The 17,546-nt window shown below is 55.1% G+C and overlaps 1 protein-coding gene across 1 annotated transcript in view; it reads right to left on the bottom strand.

Annotated features, from left to right (window-relative positions):
* HYDIN (HYDIN, axonemal central pair apparatus protein) overlaps positions 1 to 17,546 on the bottom strand; it is a 137,792-nt gene that overhangs the window by 77,688 nt on the left and 42,558 nt on the right. The window contains exons 9-12 of the mRNA XM_009997997.1: positions 11,725 to 11,824; positions 8,089 to 8,207; positions 5,630 to 5,853; positions 268 to 335 (exon numbers count right to left, since the gene is read on the bottom strand). Of these exons, the coding sequence (XP_009996299.1) occupies positions 268 to 335; positions 5,630 to 5,853; positions 8,089 to 8,207; positions 11,725 to 11,824 (511 nt within the window). The remainder of the gene's footprint in view (positions 1 to 267; positions 336 to 5,629; positions 5,854 to 8,088; positions 8,208 to 11,724; positions 11,825 to 17,546) is intronic.

Raw genomic sequence — 17,546 nt, 5'->3', positions numbered from 1 at the left:
AACAACAAAGCCAACAGCAAAGGTCAGGAGGGTAAATGGACTCCTTACCTTGTGACAGGAACATCCCCCCATGGTTTCAACCCCCCTCCTGCTGCCACCCCATCCCCTGGGCCCCCCCGGGACACGGACCCCGAGATCCATCCAAGGCTGGAACCCCCTGAAGGCTGCTCTGGAGGAGCACAGGGGAGTGATGCTCCTGTGTCCCTCTGCTCTGGTGGGCACACACAGACCCCTCCACCCGTGCTCCAAGCCCCAGGGCCCACTCACCAAAGGAGACATCCCCAAAGAGCAGGGAGGGCACGTTGAAATGAAACGTCGGCGCGATGACGCAGCCCCTGGGAGGACAGAGCACATGGGCTTGGTTAAGGACTGCAAAGCTTGTTATTGGCTTCCCTTGCTGCTTGGATGGAGAAAAACTGGTCTCAGAACCCGTGGTGGGTTTCAAATCCAGCCTCCCAGGCCAGCAGGGCAGGCACAGCAAGGTGGGCAGCAGCTGGTGGGGCTCAGGGCACCACGTCAAGGCAGGTTGGCTTGATGGACCCTCAACCACTGATGGCTCCGTGCCTCAGTTTCCCCACCGTGTGGGAGGTGGCCACACAAAACATGGACTCACTCCAACCAGCCTTCCAGCTGTAGGTTCCCTGCTTTGGTGGTTCCCAGCTGGAACTGGTGTTTCCATGGAGCAGATGAACTTCTTCCCCTCAAGAGGATCTTGATCTGCTCCAGAGATGTGAATCCAGACATCCACAGACCAGGAGGGCAGCAACACTTCTACACAGTGGACAGTTGAATCTTGGGGCACAGTTTCAGCTGACACAACCAAGAGCAACACAGCTTCAAGTCCAACCCTACCCATCTCCTTGCCTGTCACTCAGAAGCTGAGCTCCCAGCTCCAAAACTCACCCAAACCAGCACTTGGAGCTGCACAACATCAATCTCTATCATGGTTGAGGCCAATCCATGCTGGCTCTGCCTTGTAGCTAAAGCAGGGGTCACAGGAATGGGTTTCTTCTAGTTTCAGACCCAGGGCTGCCACCAGATGTGCCTGGCACATGAACAGTGTCCCACAGAAGAGCCCTGTGCTCACCCATAGGGTCCCATTTCCAGGATATCCCCCTTTCTAAACACCAAAGAACCATTTAGAACCTCCTAAGGTTTCCAAGGCAAGAAGAATCAGCCAAGGTGTGGGCACCTTCTGGTTGCAAACCCAAAAAGCCCTTGAAAAAAACTACCAGGAGTGTCAATCCCCTGTTAATGCTTCAGCAGCTCCTGAGAACAAGTCAGGGAACAAACCTCTGCTGCTGGGGAAGGTCCCTCTGCAAGGACCTCCTGTCATCAGACCCAACCTCCCAAGCCCTTTCAGCTTCCTTTGGATGGAGCAGAATCACAGAATTGTGACCTTTAAGATCATTGAGCCCAACTATGACCAAACTCTACCAACCATTAACCCAACTCCACCAAGCCCAGTGCTCACCCGTGTCCCTCAGCTCCACATCTACAGGGCTTGGAAACCCCTCCAGGGATGGGGATCCCACCACCTCCCTGGGCAGCCTGGGCCAGGGTTTCATGACCCTTTCAGGGAAGAAGTTTCTTCTAATCTCCAACCTCAACCTCCCCTGGTGCAACTTGGGGCCATCTCCTCTTGTCCCATCCCTTGTTCCTGGGGAGCAGAGCCCGACCTCCCTGGCTCCAACCTCCTCTCAGCAGCTGCAGAGCCAGCAGGTCTCCCCTCAGCTCCTTGTCTCCAGGCTGGACACCCCCAGCTCCCTCAGCTGCTCCTCACAAGTTCTCCAGCCCCTTCTCCTTGTGCTCCAGCCCCTTCAAAACTCACCCAAACCAGCACTTGGAGCTGCACAACATCAATCTCTATCATGGTTGAGGCCAATCCATGCTGGCTCTGCCTTGTAGCTAAAGCAGGGGTCACAGGAATGGGTTTCTTCTAGTTTCAGACCCAGGGCTGCCACCAGATGTGCCTGGCACATGAACAGTGTCCCACAGAAGAGCCCTGTGCTCACCCATAGGGTCCCATTTCCAGGATATCCCCCTTTCTAAACACCAAAGAACCATTTAGAACCTCCTAAGGTTTCCAAGGCAAGAAGAATCAGCCAAGGTGTGGGCACCTTCTGGTTGCAAACCCAAAAAGCCCTTGAAAAAAACTACCAGGAGTGTCAATCCCCTGTTAATGCTTCAGCAGCTCCTGAGAACAAGTCAGGGAACAAACCTCTGCTGCTGGGGAAGGTCCCTCTGCAAGGACCTCCTGTCATCAGACCCAACCTCCCAAGCCCTTTCAGCTTCCTTTGGATGGAGCAGAATCACAGAATTGTGACCTTTAAGATCATTGAGCCCAACTATGACCAAACTCTACCAACCATTAACCCAACTCCACCAAGCCCAGAGCTTAACCCATGTCCCTCAGCTCCACATCTACAGGGCTTGGAAACCCCTCCAGGGATGGGGGTCCCACCACCTCCCTGGGGAGCCTGGGCCAGGGTTTAGTGACCCTTTCATGGAGGAAGGTTCTCCCAAGATCCAATCTAAACCTCCCCTGGTGCAACTTGAGCTCATCTCTTGTCCCATCCCTTGTTCCTGGGGAGCAGAGCCCGACCCCCCTGGCTCCAACCTCCTCTCAGCAGCTGCAGAGCCAGCAGGTCTCCCCTCAGCTCCTTGTCTCCAGGCTGGACACCCCCAGCTCCCTCAGCTGCTCCTCACAAGTTCTCCAGCCCCTTCTCCTTGTGCTCCAGCCCCTTCCCCAAGGAGCAGCCACACTTTCCAACCAACAGCACTTGCCAGGAAACAGTGGAAAACTACCTGCAGTTCACCCACTGCTGGGGATCACCCTGGGAACCTGCCAGGCAAGTGGGGAAACTGCTGCTCCTGCTTGGAGCAGCTCCAAGCTGAATGATGGCCCAGAAGGTCCAGGCAAAGAGCCAACCCAGAGCTCTCTGCACCACAGCTGAGAAGGAGCTGGGGGGAAAGCAGCACTTTGGGCAGCAGGGATGTCCTGCAGCAGCACGAGTGACCTTGGGAAGGGAGAGCAGCAGCTTCGTTAGGCAGGGAGGGTAACGAGGTGGGGGAGGCACCACTTCAACACTCACAGGATCCTATCAGAGAATCCCAGGCTGGTTTCTGATTTGAAAGGGACCTTCAAGATCATCCAGTCCCAACCCCCTGCATGGGCAGGGACACCTCCCAGCAGCCCAGGCTGCTCCAAGCCCCATCCAACCTGCCCTTCAACACTGCCAGGGATGGGGCAGCCACAGCTTCCCTGGGCAACCTGGGCCAGGCTCTCACCACCCTCACACCAAACAATTTCCTCCTCATGTCTCACCTCAATCTCCCTCCTCCAGTTTTCATCCCTTCCCCCTTGTCCTCTCCCTCCCTGCCCTTGTCCCAAGTCCCTCCCCAGCTTTCCTGGAGCCCCTTCAGGCACTGGAAGCTGCTCTAAGGTCTCCCTGGAGCCTTCTCTTCTCCAGGCTGAACACCCCAACTCTCCCAGCCTGGCTCCAGAGCTGCCCCAGCCCTGGGATCATCTCTGTGGCCTCCTCTGGACTCTCTCCAAAGGACACACATCCAAGCACTGCCCTCAACTTCTGCTGCTTTCTGACACTGTTCCTTGCCCACAGAATGCCCCTCTGGTCCTTATCCCTCTTCCTTCCTTTGCAGCTCCACCAACCTGCTCACTTCCATGCCCAAGCACTGAGAGTTTTCCTCCATGAAGGATGGAATCCAGAGCTCCAAGCCTCCCAGAGAGTGGGATTCAGCTTGACCTGGTGTGTGGGCATCTCAGAGGGGTTCCAAAAGAAACAGCTTGAGTGGTGAGGCTGGGGAACAGGAGATAAGGGCTGGACAGGGATCCTTGGAGCAAAGGGAAGACCAAGCAAGGAGGGACATGACACCTCAGAGGAAAGTGGACTGGAAAGGGAGAAAAAGGGGATGCTGGGGCACCATCAGCTGGGTTGCAAAGGAGCCACCATCCAAAACTGCACCAAAATGGGGCAGGGACAAACCTAGGGATCCTCTTGCCCTGAGACATCAGGTCTGCATGGAGCTGAAAACTGCACCAAAATGGGGCAGGGACAAACCCAGGGTTCTTCCCCTGAGACATCAGGTCTGCATGGAGCTTGGGGAGGAGAAGGACCTGGTGGGCACTGGGAGCCAGGGCACCAGGGGGGAAAGCAGGACCATTGCATCTGCTTGAGGGGCAGCCAAAGGACATGGACAGCTCTTGCCTTCCTCAGGAACCTCCCAAGGTTGCCTTCCTCAGGGCCACCACCCAAGCAACCCCCTTTTCCACCTGTGATGAGCACATCTTCACCAGTGGGACCTGCCCTTGCCCAAGGAGAAAGCTGCTTACACAACAACACCCCGTGACCAACCTGGGGGAGGGACAGAGGAGAATAAATGATTGGCTGGTGAAATGTTCCCTCTTGATTTCCAAAACAAGCAGCACTTTCCCTCCAAACACAAAGCCCATGTCCATGGTTGCTCTGCTGAGGTCAGACCTGCTCATCACTCTCTCTCTTGCCAAGGAACCACCTTCTTCTTCTTCTTCTTCTTCCATTTCCCTTCCCTGCCTGGGATAAAATCAACTGCACTTTCATGTCTCTGCTACCTTGACCTGGCAGCTCCACCAGCAGCAGCAGCAGCTCCACAGCTCTCCTGCCTGCACCTCCACATCCCACCAGCCCATGGTGAGGACCAGCTGGGCCAGTTCCAGCTGTGGTGCTGAGAAAGGAGCTTGGTCTCTTGTCATCAGCCTTTTTTTCTCCTTCAATTCTCCCCTTGAGCCCAGTGAGGATCATCTCTTGGAGTGACAGCAGCCCATGGGAGTGGGGTGCAGAGCTCCTGCACCAGCCCCTTCCTGCCTGCAGGCAGGAGGCACCACAAGAGCCAGGAGAACATCTCACCAGCAGGAGAGATGATGCTGAAGCTGCTGCCACCTATTTTGGAGGGATCCTTTGCAAGAGGAGTTTCAAAACCCACCCCCTTCTGGCTGCAGAATCACCCAGCCCTCAACCATCTCCAAAGCCATTTGGAGGGCTCAGGTGGGACATCCCAGCCCATCTGCTGCTGATACCATCACACCCATGGGCCAAGGGGAGAAGGAGCAGCTGGTAGGAAAGAGTCACTGCAGCTGCTGGGTGCCCAGGTTGGGCAGCAGGCATCTCCACACCTTCCTCCAGTCAAAGCTCTTCCAGCATGAGGAGATACATGAAATCCTGGGGTCCTCAGAGATGTCAAAGGTCCACAAAAGGAACCTGCTCCAGTCAAAGCCCTTCCAGCATGAGGAGACACATGAAACCCTGGGGTCCCCAGAGATGTCAAAGGTCCACAAAAGGAACCTCAACCAGCAGGACAAAGGTGCCTCCATCCCAGGGGGACCCAAGACTTTCAGAGCCCAACTGGGCACAGGAGGTTGGGTCCTTTCTCCTCACACTTCATCTGCTGCTCTTGCAAGGTCCAAAGTGGAGTCCAGGTTAAAGTCTTGGTTCTTAGCCTTGGCTCTGACCCTAAGACCTCAGACAACACCTTTTTGAGCTCTTTTTCCACCATGAAATGAGGCAGGGGGGGGCTGAGCACCCTGAGATGCCCACGGATGAACCCCCCAAGCTCCTCCAACCCTCCTCACCTGATGGTCAAGGTGACAGGCTCAGGGCATCCTTGCACTCTGAACCCAAACTCCTCTGTGAACTGTCCCAGGAGGCTGGAGCTGAAGGAGACCTGGATGGCCTGGAGCTCCTGGGGCAAAATGACACCTTCATCAGGCAGGAAGGAGAAGCAGGAGCCCAGAGCTGTAGCTGGAGGGATCAAGCTGAAGAGAGCATGGACGGCTCCTTTGTTGAACAGGATCACCTGCAGGAGGAGGAAGGCAAGGTGTGAACCCCCCAGGAACCTTCCCTTGCTGGTTTGGCTCCCAGTGAAACCATTGCCAGCGGGCAGAGGGAGATGCTGCTGCTCCTGGGGGAGAAGCCAAAGAAAACACACCAGGATGGGGGCTCCTTGGGCTGCTTTAACCCTGCAAAGCAGTGCTAGCCTCCCAGAACCAGTGCTGGCCTCCCAGAACCAGTGCCAACCTCACAAAACCAGTGCCAGCCTCACAAAATCAGTGCCAACCTCACAGAACCAGTGCCAGCCTCACACAATCAGTGCCAACCTCACAGAACCAGTGCCAGCCTCACACAATCAGTGCCAACCTCACAGAACCAGTGCCAGCCTCACACAATCAGTGCCAACCTCACAGAACCAGTGCCAGCCTCACACAATCAGTGCCAACCTCACAGAACCAGTGCCAGCCTCACACAATCAGTGCCAACCTCACAGAACCAGTGCCAGCCTCACACAATCAGTGCCAACCTCACAGAACCAGTGCCAGCCTCACACAATCAGTGCCAACCTCACAGAACCAGTGCCAGCCTCACACAATCAGTGCCAACCTCACAGAACCAGTGCCAGCCTCACACAATCAGTGCCAACCTCACAGAACCAGTGCCAGCCTCACACAATCAGTGCCAACCTCACAGAACCAGTGCCAGCCTCACACAATCAGTGCCAACCTCACAGAACCAGTGCCAGCCTCACACAATCAGTGCCAACCTCACAGAACCAGTGCCAGCCTCACACAATCAGTGCCAACCTCACAGAACCAGTGCCAGCCTCACACAATCAGTGCCAACCTCACAGAACCAGTGCCAGCCTCACACAATCAGTGCCAACCTCACAGAACCAGTGCCAGCCTCACACAATCAGTGCCAACCTCACAGAACCAGTGCCAGCCTCACACAATCAGTGCCAACCTCACAGAACCAGTGCCAGCCTCACACAATCAGTGCCAACCTCACAGAACCAGTGCCAGCCTCACACAATCAGTGCCAACCTCACAGAACCAGTGCCAGCCTCACACAATCAGTGCCAACCTCACAGAACCAGTGCCAGCCTCACACAATCAGTGCCAACCTCACAGAACCAGTGCCAGCCTCACACAATCAGTGCCAACCTCACAGAACCAGTGCCAGCCTCACAAAAACAGTGCCAAACTCACAGAACCAGTGCCATCCTCACAATACCAGTACCAACCTCATAAAACCAGTGCCAACCTCATAAAACCAGTGCCATTGTCACAGAACCCAACCTCACAAAACCAGTGCCAAACTCACAGAACCAGTACCAACCTCACAAAACCAGTGCCAACCTCACCAAACCAGTGCCAACCTCACAGAACCAGTGCCAACCTCACAAAACCAGTGCCACCCTCATAGAACCAGGGCCAACCTCACAAAACCAGTGCCAAACTCACAGAACCTGTGCCAACCTCATAAAACCAGTACCAACCTCATAAAACCAGTGCCAACCTCATAAAACCAGTGCCATTGTCACAGAACCAGTGCCAGCTTCACCAAACCAGTACCAACCTCACAGAACCAGTGCCAACCTCATAAAACCAGTTCCAGCCTCATAAACTCAGTAACAAACTCACCAAACCAGTCCTAACCTCCCAGAACCAGTGCCAACCTCACAAAACCAGTGCCAGCCTCACAATACCAGTACCAGCCTCACAGAACCAGCTGACACTGTTTGGGGGGGGAGGGCAAATCTGTAGGAAGTTCCTTTGCTTCCCAGCCAGGACATGGTTGGTTCTGGGGAGGTGGGTCCAGCCTGGAGGGTGGGAGGAGGTTTTTTTGAGGCTCCCAAATGAGCCAAGAGGGTCAGGGCTGAGCCAAGAGGGGCTTGGGATTGGTTTGGGATGCACTTGGGGGTTTGGGATGGGGTGGAGGTGAAGGTTCCAGCTGCTTTGGAAGAGCCAGAGGAGGAAGGGGAGTTTATCTAAGACCAAGATCTGCTTCTCTTCTTGACCCAGTGTTGGTTCTGTGGGTGGGTTTTTGCAGGGAGCCCCCCAGCTGCTCTCAAAGGAGGCAGCCAACAAGAGTTTGGGGCTTCATGAACACCACCCACACCTTCCAGACATCATCAGGTGGCCCCAGATCCCTTGTGACATCAAACCTTCCCCTGCTCCCAACTGCCTGAGGAGCCAGAAATCCCACATGGAGCCCTCAGGAACCAGCCCAACCTCTGGAAACCCTTCCTGCTCACCTCGTAGCTGTGGGCTGATCCAACAAAAACCTTCCCAATGTCCAGCTGGTCAAAGCTGAAGCAGAGCTGGGGTCCTACACCTTCTCCTGTGACACGCAGGGGCAGCCTGGTCTCACGGCCTGGGGAGACATTCCCATGTCAGTGCAATCATCCCCTCTCAGCCTGGATTTTCCAGGCTGCCCCAAATGCTGCTCCCTGGCTCTTGGGCTGGGTGGGACCAGCTGGAGATGCTCCAGGAGGAGGTTGTTTCTCTTCCATCAGGAGATGTGGCTTTGGGTTGGTTTCTAACTTCAAACCAACCTTTGGGCTGGTTTGCAACTCAGTGATCAGTTCATACTCTAAAAGAAGTGAGGCCTGAGCTCTGAATTTCTTCCTGTGGGCTCAGATGAGCTCTGAAATCCCCCCAGTGAAGGCACAGAGCTCATGGGATAGAAGAGAAAAAGATCCCATCTCTCCTGACATGATCAGAGAGCACCAGAGCTGAGCCCAAGGAAGGAGAAGCTCCTTGCTCATGGCAATCACAGAGTCCTGGGAAAGGTTTGGGTTGGAAGGGACCTTCAAGATCCTCTAGATCCAACCTCCTGCATGGGCAGGGACACCTCCCACCAGCCCAGGTTGCTCCAAGCCCCATCCAACCTGCCCTTCAACACTGCCAGGGATGGGGCAGCCACAGCTTCCCTGGGCAACCTGGGCCAGGCTCTCACCACCCTCACACCAAACAATTTCCTCCTCATGTCTCACCTCAATCTCCCTCTTCCAGTTTTAATCCCTTCCCCCTTGTCCTCTCCCTCCCTGCCCTTGTCCCAAGTCCCTCCCCAGCTTTCCTGGAGCCCCTTCAGGCACTGGAAGGTGCTCTAAGGTCTCCCTGGAGCCTTCTCTTCTCCAGGCTGAACACCCCAACTCTCCCAGCCTGGCTCCAGAGCTGCTCTAGCCCTCCCATCATCTCCATGGCCTCCTCTGGACTCTCTCCACAGGACACACACCCAAGCACTGTCCTCAACTTCTGCTGCTTCCTGACACTGTTCCTTGCTCACAGAATGCCCCCCTGTTCTGTGACTGCTTTTGAACATGATCCTCATCTGACCAAGCCAACGGAGAGATCCAGTTTCCCCTGATGCAGGACAGGACAAGGTAGAGGAGTGAGGACCACTTGGGATTTGGCTTCTCCCAGCCAGAGGGGCTTAGAAATGGCCTTTGGAAGAAACCAGATGCAGCCAAATCCATTTCTACATGCAGGAAAAAGAAATGAAAGCAGAATTTCAGGTGTCCCCCACCCCCTGTGCTCCCCTCCAGCCCTCAAGAGCCTCAGCTTTATTTGCATGAATAACTAAGAAAGTTCATTTTCACCTGAAATATTTGCCAAGAACAAATTTCAGGCCCCTTCTGAACTGCCAGCTTTGCAAGCTGCCCAGTGCTGAGGAGTTCAGGAAATCACTTGGATGCAGAAGCATCTGCTCAGTGCTTTGTGGAGGCACCTGCAGCACAAGTGGAGGCCAACAAAGCTCCTTGCCAGAGGGGTGTGAGATGCAGCTGCCCCATCCCTGGCAGTGTTGAAGGGCAGGTTGGATGGGGCTTGGAGCAGCCTGGGCTGGTGGGAGGTGTCCCTGCCCATGCAGGGGGTTGGAACTAGATGATCTTGAAGGTCCCTTCCAACCCAAACCAGTCTGGGATTTGATGATAAGAAGAACTTGGACTCTGGGGCAACTTCCACCCTGAGAATACAGTGGATCCACTCTGTTTGGTCAGGGATGGGTGCAGCATTTAAGTGACCTCCTTGAGGTCTTCTTGCAGGAAGGCAGTGGATGTGAAGGTCTCCTGAGGGCCCCCCAGGGTCCCTCATAAGCAGGGTCCTCTCTCCAAACACAGACCCTTTGCCCAGCTCTCTTCCCTCTCACTCCCAGACCAGCTCAAGGGTCGAATCCAAGCACTTTTCCTGTTCCTCTGCAATGGAAAAGCTCTCCTGGCACAACTCCTGGACACCCCTGCAGTGAAGTGATGGACACCAAGGCAGAAAATCCCCCAAGCCAGGAGCACAGCACTGAGTGAGGAACCCCTTGGGGGCAACTTTTGAACTCAATCCTTTCCCTTCTCCTGCTCTAACCAGTGCAGTTGGTGGGCAGGAAGGACAACTTGTTAACACCAACCCTGGGTAATTACTGGGGGTGGCATTTGCCAAGGAAACCCTGGGCAATTACTGGAGAAATAAAAAGCTGTTCCATGACATTTGTGTCCAGCTGCTTGGAGCAGCAAGGGAAGCACCAGAGCAGCTGGATGAGGGATCCCAGCACTTTCCACAACAGCAGCTTGGCTGCTGGAGGAGCAGAGAAACACAGAGTGCTCAGGGTTGGAAGGGACCTCTGGAGATCATCCAGTCCAACCATCCCCTAGAGCAGATCCCACAGGAACACATCCAGACAGGTCTGGAATGTCTCCAGGGATAGAGACTCCACCACCTCCCTGGGCAGCCTGTCCCAGGGCTCTGTCACTCTCAGAGCAAAGAAGTATTTTCTCATATTCAGGTTCAACCTCCTGTGCTCCAGTGTGTGCCCATTGCCCCTTGTCCTGTCACTGGACACCCCTGAGAAGAGTCTGGCCCATCCTCCTGACACCCCCTGGAGATATTGATCAGCACTGATCAGATCCCCCCTCAGGCTCCTCCTCTCCAGCTGAACAGCCCCAGCTCTCCCAGCCTTTCCTCACAGGCAGATGCTCCAGTTCCCCCAGCATCTCAGTCCCCTGGGCTGGACTCTCTCCAGCAGCTCCTTCTCCATGAACTGGGATCTCAGAACTGGGCACAACACCCAGACGTGGCCTCCCCAGAGCAGAGGGGCAAGAGAACCTCCTTGAACTCCTGCCCACACTCTTCTCCATGTCCCCCCAGGATGGAATTGGCCTTCTTGACTGTGAGGGCACCATGGTCACCCCACTGTCCACCAGGTCTTTTTATTCCATGGGTGGCAAACAAGGTGGAAACCAGAGAAGCATCAAAACACCTGAAGCAGCAGCAGGCAGAGGAAGGACAAGGGAACCCAACCCAGCATCCCCTGCCAGCACAGCAAAGCCAGCACCTCTGGAAGGGCAAAGATGGGATCAAACCTGGGTGGGGTGAAGGAAAAGTGACAGGAGGGGCAGCTTGCCTGGCAGTGGTACCCAGGGAGGGTGAGCACCCTGCTGAGCACAGCAAGCCCTGTGCAAAGGCACCTGGAGCCACCACACAGCCCAGGAGCCCCAAGGTGACCATTCCCACAGGAGGAGCCCATGGTGGCCAGAAGGGGGGGTCCCTTCAAGCCACCCCAGCTCAGCCACCCAAAGGTCTGGCAGCATCTGGGTGGTGGGAGGTGATGCAGGGGCTGGGAGCACATCTGGAGCTCAGCTCCTACCACCTGATGGTTCATCTTGGGAGGGAAAAGTGCTGAGTGCTCATCCTCCCCCCCCTGCTCTGCAGCCCTTCAGGCACCTCCCAGCAGAGCAAATGCTGCCCAAGCCATGGGAACTCATCCCTGCCTTCTTCTGGGATCAGCAATCCAGGCATCCTGAAGCCCTAGACATGGGCAGGGAGAGCACCTGGAAACCACGAGGGTAATGCCAGCACTGCCCTGCCCTCCCTGCAGGGAACAGGAGAGGAAGGGGTTGTACCTGAGATGTCACAGTAGATGGTTTGCTGATAGACTCTGGCTTCTTGAGGTTTGAAGATCACCTGGATTTCAGCTGAGGAATGTGGCCAGACATCCCCCTCCTGAAACAGAAGCAGCCAGCAAGTCATTTATCCTCCAGCATCACCTTCCTTGCTCCCAACCACAGCCCTGCTGCCTCTATTTGGAGCAGCAAAGAGCCAGGAGCAAATAAACACCAACAAAATGAGGAGTTTGAAAGCAGCTGCAAAAAAAAACCCCAACAAAACACCCTAAAAATATTAAAACCACCATTTTTTCAGTTCCTTTGCTGGCATCTGGGAGAGAAATTGTGTGAAATTCAGGCTACAGTGAAGCAACCAGACTCACAGCCCAACAAAGCAAATTCTTCCTGCACCTCCCTGGGTCTCCATTTTCAGGCAGATCAGGAAAGATTTAGCAAATGGGGTTTTTTTTATTCTTGGTTATGGAGGTGCTGCCTCTCACAGCCCTCCTGTGTGTCACACTCTGGGGACACTCCCAGGGCCCAGCAGAACAAGCCCCCCTGCCTGGGGACCAGGGAGGAAGGGGCTCTGGTGGCTGCTCCTGGGCTGGGAGCACAAAGGTTACACAGGAGCTCCAAGAGTGAAGCTGAGAGTCAGATGCATCTTGTTCCCCTCTGCACCCACCCCTGGTGCCCTGACCACGGGCTCAGACAAGGAGGGAAGGGAATTGCTTAGTTCTACACCTCTCTCAACCAAATGTAGAACCATCAAGGTTGGAAGGGACCTTAAAGTTCAAGCTCCAACCCCCCTGCCATGAGCAGGAACCACCAGACCAGGTTGCACAAAACCTCAATCCCACCTGGCCTTGAAAACCTCCAGGGATGGGGCATCAACCACCTCCCTGGGCAGCTCATCTCAACTGAACCAGCTCTTCTTCTCCATGTCCTGCTCAGAGGTGGAAGCCTGGGCCATCCTCCCAGCCTGTCTGCAACCACCTGCTGCTTCTTCAGGGCCTTCTCTCCCACTGAGTCCTGGTGCTCAGCCCCAGGGAGCCTTGGCACCCACATTTTTTGGAGGCACTCCTCACTTGCAACTGCTTTAAACCAAGGCACCACTCACATCCCCTCAACTCCCACCCCAAACCTCTTTGCTGACACAAATATCTGCACCTCTGACACCCCCCCAGGAACACAAAATGCAGCTGCTGGAAGGAGGCAAAGAGAACAGGGTTGTTTTTCTCTCAGCCAAGTGAGACTGGGTTCCTTGCTTGCTCCTGGGCATCCTCAGAACTTGGTCCAGAAGAACCTTGAAGTGACTGGAGCCTCTGGCACTCCTGAGATGTAAATATTCACCAACCACAGTGCTTCCCATCAGCTCAGAGCTTCCAGCTCCAAGGACAGTCCCCACAAAGATTCAAGAGCTGTGACACTGACTTATTGGGCTGCAGCTGCAAAGGAGCTGCTCATTCCAGAGGCTGCTCAGAGTCAACAGGGCAAAGAACAGAGAACAACAGCTCCAAGTACCACCCCAACCTCCACCTTCCAGTCAGGAAGAATCAAGTCACTTGGATCCCTCTCTAAATGTTGCCCAGATCAGATGTACTTGCTGTGTCCCTGCAGGAAGCAATGGGATGGAAACCAAGGCTTGAGGAAGCAAAGGGGGGGACACCAGCCTGCAACCCACAGCCAGCACCTTGGGGACCTGAGCCTTTGGGTGCCACAGGGGTGCTCCCTGCACTGAGCACCCCTGGAATTACCCTGGATTTGGCACAGAGGGTGCTCTGAAGAGCAGAAGCTCTGCCCCAGTGCCTGGAGCTTGTCTCAGCTGAGCCACTGAGAAAACACACTTGGAGAATAGATTTTTCATGGCTTGGCTAATTAAGAGACTAATAACTCTCCAGTGCTCATCACCCAGCTGCTTGTTGGGTGCTTGACAGGCTGGATTCAGTGGTTCCCCCCTGGGCAGAGGAGCCCTGGGCAGGGGGGGGCACCAGGCAGCTGCTGCTTCTGCTCCCAGCCCTCCAGCCCCAGCTGAACACACCAGAGCTCTGCACTTCTCCTTCCCACAACCATTCAGGTTGGGAAGAGACTCCTAAGACCACAGAATCCAACCCCACCAGGGCCACTCAACCACCTCCTCAAGTGCCACATTGAACCCCCTCCAGGGATGGTGACTCCCTGGGCAGCCTGAGCCAGGACTTTGACCAACACTTTCCAGGAATTGTTCCTACTGTCCAGGAACTTCAGAGGCTGCTCCATGGGATGAGCTGCCCAGAGGGACTGTGGGATCCTCCTGTTTGATCTTCCAGCTGCTGGGGTTCTCTGCCCAGGGGGTTCTCCTGGGGGTTCTTGCACAGCAGATGGTGCCTCCCCAGACTCAAGGCAGTGGTGATGCTGGAGCTCTTCTTCTTAGGGGGGCATAAAGCACAGGGGGATCACCCCCCCTGAGCCTGAACCCCAAAATATAGGGGGGTGCAGTGAAAGGGCTTGGGACAAGGAGTGAGAGGACAAGGGGGAAGGGATTAAAACTGTGAGATTGAGGTGAGACAGGGGGAGGGAATTGTTTGGTGTGAGGGTGGTGAGAGCCTGGCCCAGGTTGCCCAGAGAAGCTGTGGCTGCCCCATCCCTGGCAGTGTTGAAGGGCAGGTTGGATGGGGCTTGGAGCAACCTGGGCTGGTGGGAGGTGTCCCTGCCTGTGCAGGGGGTTGGAACTGGATGATCTTGAAGGTCCCTTCCAACCCAAACCAGTCTGGGATTCTGTGACACAATCCCATGAAAGGGAGGGAGTTCAGCAACCAGTGGGAAGGAAATGAGCCCAATTGCAGAACAGCCCAAGGACAAGTCTCCTTTGGCTCTGTAGAGCCTAAGATGCCAGAAAAAAACAGGGAGAAGCTACCAGACCTGCAGCAGAGGAGCTGGGGGTAAAACCTGCTGGAGGATTTGCCTGCAGAGCCAAAGGATTCCTGGGAAGCTCAGGGAACATCCTTCCTCCCACCAAAGGCCAGAAAACAAACTTCTTGGAGCCTAACACAGCAGTTGATCACTCTTCCAGGTCAATTATCTAACAGGGTTTGCTGCTCCCTTCTGCTGGGTGGCAGCTGGTGGCCCCCCCTGGGCTGCTTTATGTGCCACAACCAGATAGATTGGCCCTGGGGAGCCTCTGGGGCACTTTGGTGATGGCTCAGAGGTTGACAGAGGCCATAGATCTCCTGCTCATGGGAGCAAGAGGAAGACAATTCCTAAGCAAAAAATGAAGCTGAGCAGGAAAGGAAGGAAATGAAGAAGAACCACTGGGCTGATGAATATGTATCTGCTCTCAATAGTTTTCTAGCCCAGTGAGTTTAGCTGAGCTGGGGATTCCATGGGTTCCAAGGCCAGCACAAGTGTGGCAGAAATATCATGGGCACAGTGACCTGAGCCCACTGGTTTGGAGCACAGCAAGAGGTCCTGGAGCCCCTGGGACCACAGCAGGGAGGAGGGGACAGAAAATAATGCATGTTCTAAAGCAAAATCTTCCAGTAAATTCCACTTGCCCACCTTCCAGCCCCCAGAAACAGGAGCAGCAAAGGCTTCCAGCCACCTCAGAGTCCACCCAGGCTGCTGGGGTGTTCCCAGGGCTTCTCTCAGGGCAGCAAAACCCTTCCTGGCCCTCCCAGTCACCTCCAGTTCCTCCCAGGAGGTCCCAGTGCAGAGAGAAGGAATAAGGGCTGAATCTTCAAGGCCTAAATGCCCCCAAGAGTTGAGGACAGACGTGGGAGGGTTCACACCACCCAGTCCTCATCTCATTTGGACCATCCCCAGGGAGCCTCAAGCCACAGAACCTCCAGCTCCTTGAAGGCAGGGAGGCTGCACAATGTCCCTCCTCCCCACCATGGGACCTGGTCCCCATTCCCTGGGGAATGTTCTCCAACCCTCCTTGTCTGCCTTCACCTCTGCAGAAGATGCTTGGAAAGCAGCAAGCAAATGAAGGCAGGACCCTGGCTACCCCAGCCAGGGCTCCCTGGCCCAAGGCTCCTTAGGGCCAAGCAGGCACAGAAGGCAGGAGAGCAACACCAGGGCTCTGCAATCTGTGCTGGGATGTGAGACAGGGGCCCATGACACAAAGCTCTAGCTGGCCTGGCCTCCTCCCACTCCTGTAAGGGGGAGCAGAGCTGGCAGGGTATCCACCCAGCTCTGGAATTTGACCCTGCTGCAAGCCAGCCCCAACTGAACAGCAACATGGGCAACTTCCATGGCACCCAAACCCTCCAGTTTCAGCAGGAACCTGGGATGACCCTGCAAGGTGACATTTCCAAAAGAGAAGAGGACTGGCAGGGAGTCCCTGCAGGCATTCCCCCAATGGTGGGACATTCTGCTCAACACCAAGACCACAGGGACTGCTGGAATGCTGCTGGCATCCCTCCCAGATGATCAACCAGGGCAGGAGGGAGCCCAGAGCTTTGGGCCCATGTCCTCTCTCTTTCCACAACCTAAAGGGATGAGGGTGCAGCACACAGGTCCCATCACCAGGGCTGAGGTCTTGCCATGCTCCAGGAAACCCCTCCGTGCTGCACCAAGAGAAGGGACAGATCTCCAACCAGCTGAGGAGCTGCTGGACCCCATGGCACAGTCAGCTGGGAGGCACCAGGGGAAACAAACCTAGGGGTCAGCAAGAATACCCATCCTCTTATGTGCACCACCCCAGAACCATCCCAGAATCACCCCAAAACCATCCCAGAACCACCCCAGAATCACCTGGGTTGAAAAACACCTTCAAGATCAATTCCAACCATCAACCCAACACTGACAACCATGTCCCTAAGTTCTATGTCTACATGACTCTGACATCCCTCCAGGGATGGTGACTCCACCACCCTGGGCAGCCTGTCCCAATGCCTGATGACCCTTTCAGGGAGGAAACAAGGTCTCCAACATCCTCATGACCCTTTCAGGAAAGAAACAAGGTCTCCAACAACCTCACGACCCTTTCAGGGAAGAAACAAGGTCTCCAAGAACCTCATGACCCTTTCAGGGAAGAAACAAGGTCTCCAACATCCTCATGACCCTTTCAGGGAAGAAACAGGTCTCCAACAACCCTGGGGCAGCATCACTGCTGGAGCCTGGCACTCATGTCCCCACTCCCCAGAGATCTTACCCCAGGAGGTGCCTCAGCCTCTTGAGCTGGGCTGTGAAACCACCATCCCCAGGATCTGATGGATCAGACACCTTGGCAGCCCCTCCACAGGGAACTTCCCCTGCAGTGAAGCAGCCCAACTGTTGGACTCCAAAGGTGGAGAGAGCAAGAAGAAAGAAACAGTTCCATTTCATCCTACTATTCTGTGGCTAAACCCAATGATTTCAGGCCACAATTATTCTGGGACTTGTGGGTCATTTCTCCCTTCATTACCTGCTGTGTGTCAGACTAGGAAACTAGAATAATATTGAGTTATTTCTCCTGGGAAATTAATATAAGGCTGTTGAAGAGGTTCCTGCAGGGGGGGGGGGAAAGAAGTGGTGGTTAAAAGGATGTGCTTCATTACCCACCCTTGTGGGAACTGTGTCTGAGGACACCTCAGGAACCAGGGGTGCCCTGTTCTCCTCAGTGGAGTCAGGGCATGGAAAACTACCAGGGCTGCTGAGCAGAGCAGCAGTAAAACATCCCCCAGCCCTGTGAAGGTGGCATTGCAGCACTTCTCCTGGCAGTGCCAGGCTGCAGCTGGCAGGGGGCACAGAGGATGGAGAGGCAGCACAGAACATCCAGCTGGTGGACATGAAGAACATGTTGTAAGGACATGAAGCCAAGTGATCCAGGAGAGCACAGCCTCACAGTGAGCTCTGTGCAAGGGCTGCAGTGGGAATAGCTG

The sequence above is a fragment of the Chaetura pelagica genome, unplaced genomic scaffold, assembly GCF_000747805.2.
Source record: "Chaetura pelagica isolate M959 unplaced genomic scaffold, ChaPel_1.0 scaffold865, whole genome shotgun sequence".
Taxonomy (NCBI): Eukaryota; Metazoa; Chordata; class Aves; order Apodiformes; family Apodidae; genus Chaetura; species Chaetura pelagica.
The sequence above is the reverse complement of the archived record's forward strand: the minus strand, read 5'-3'. Positions and strand labels throughout refer to the sequence as shown.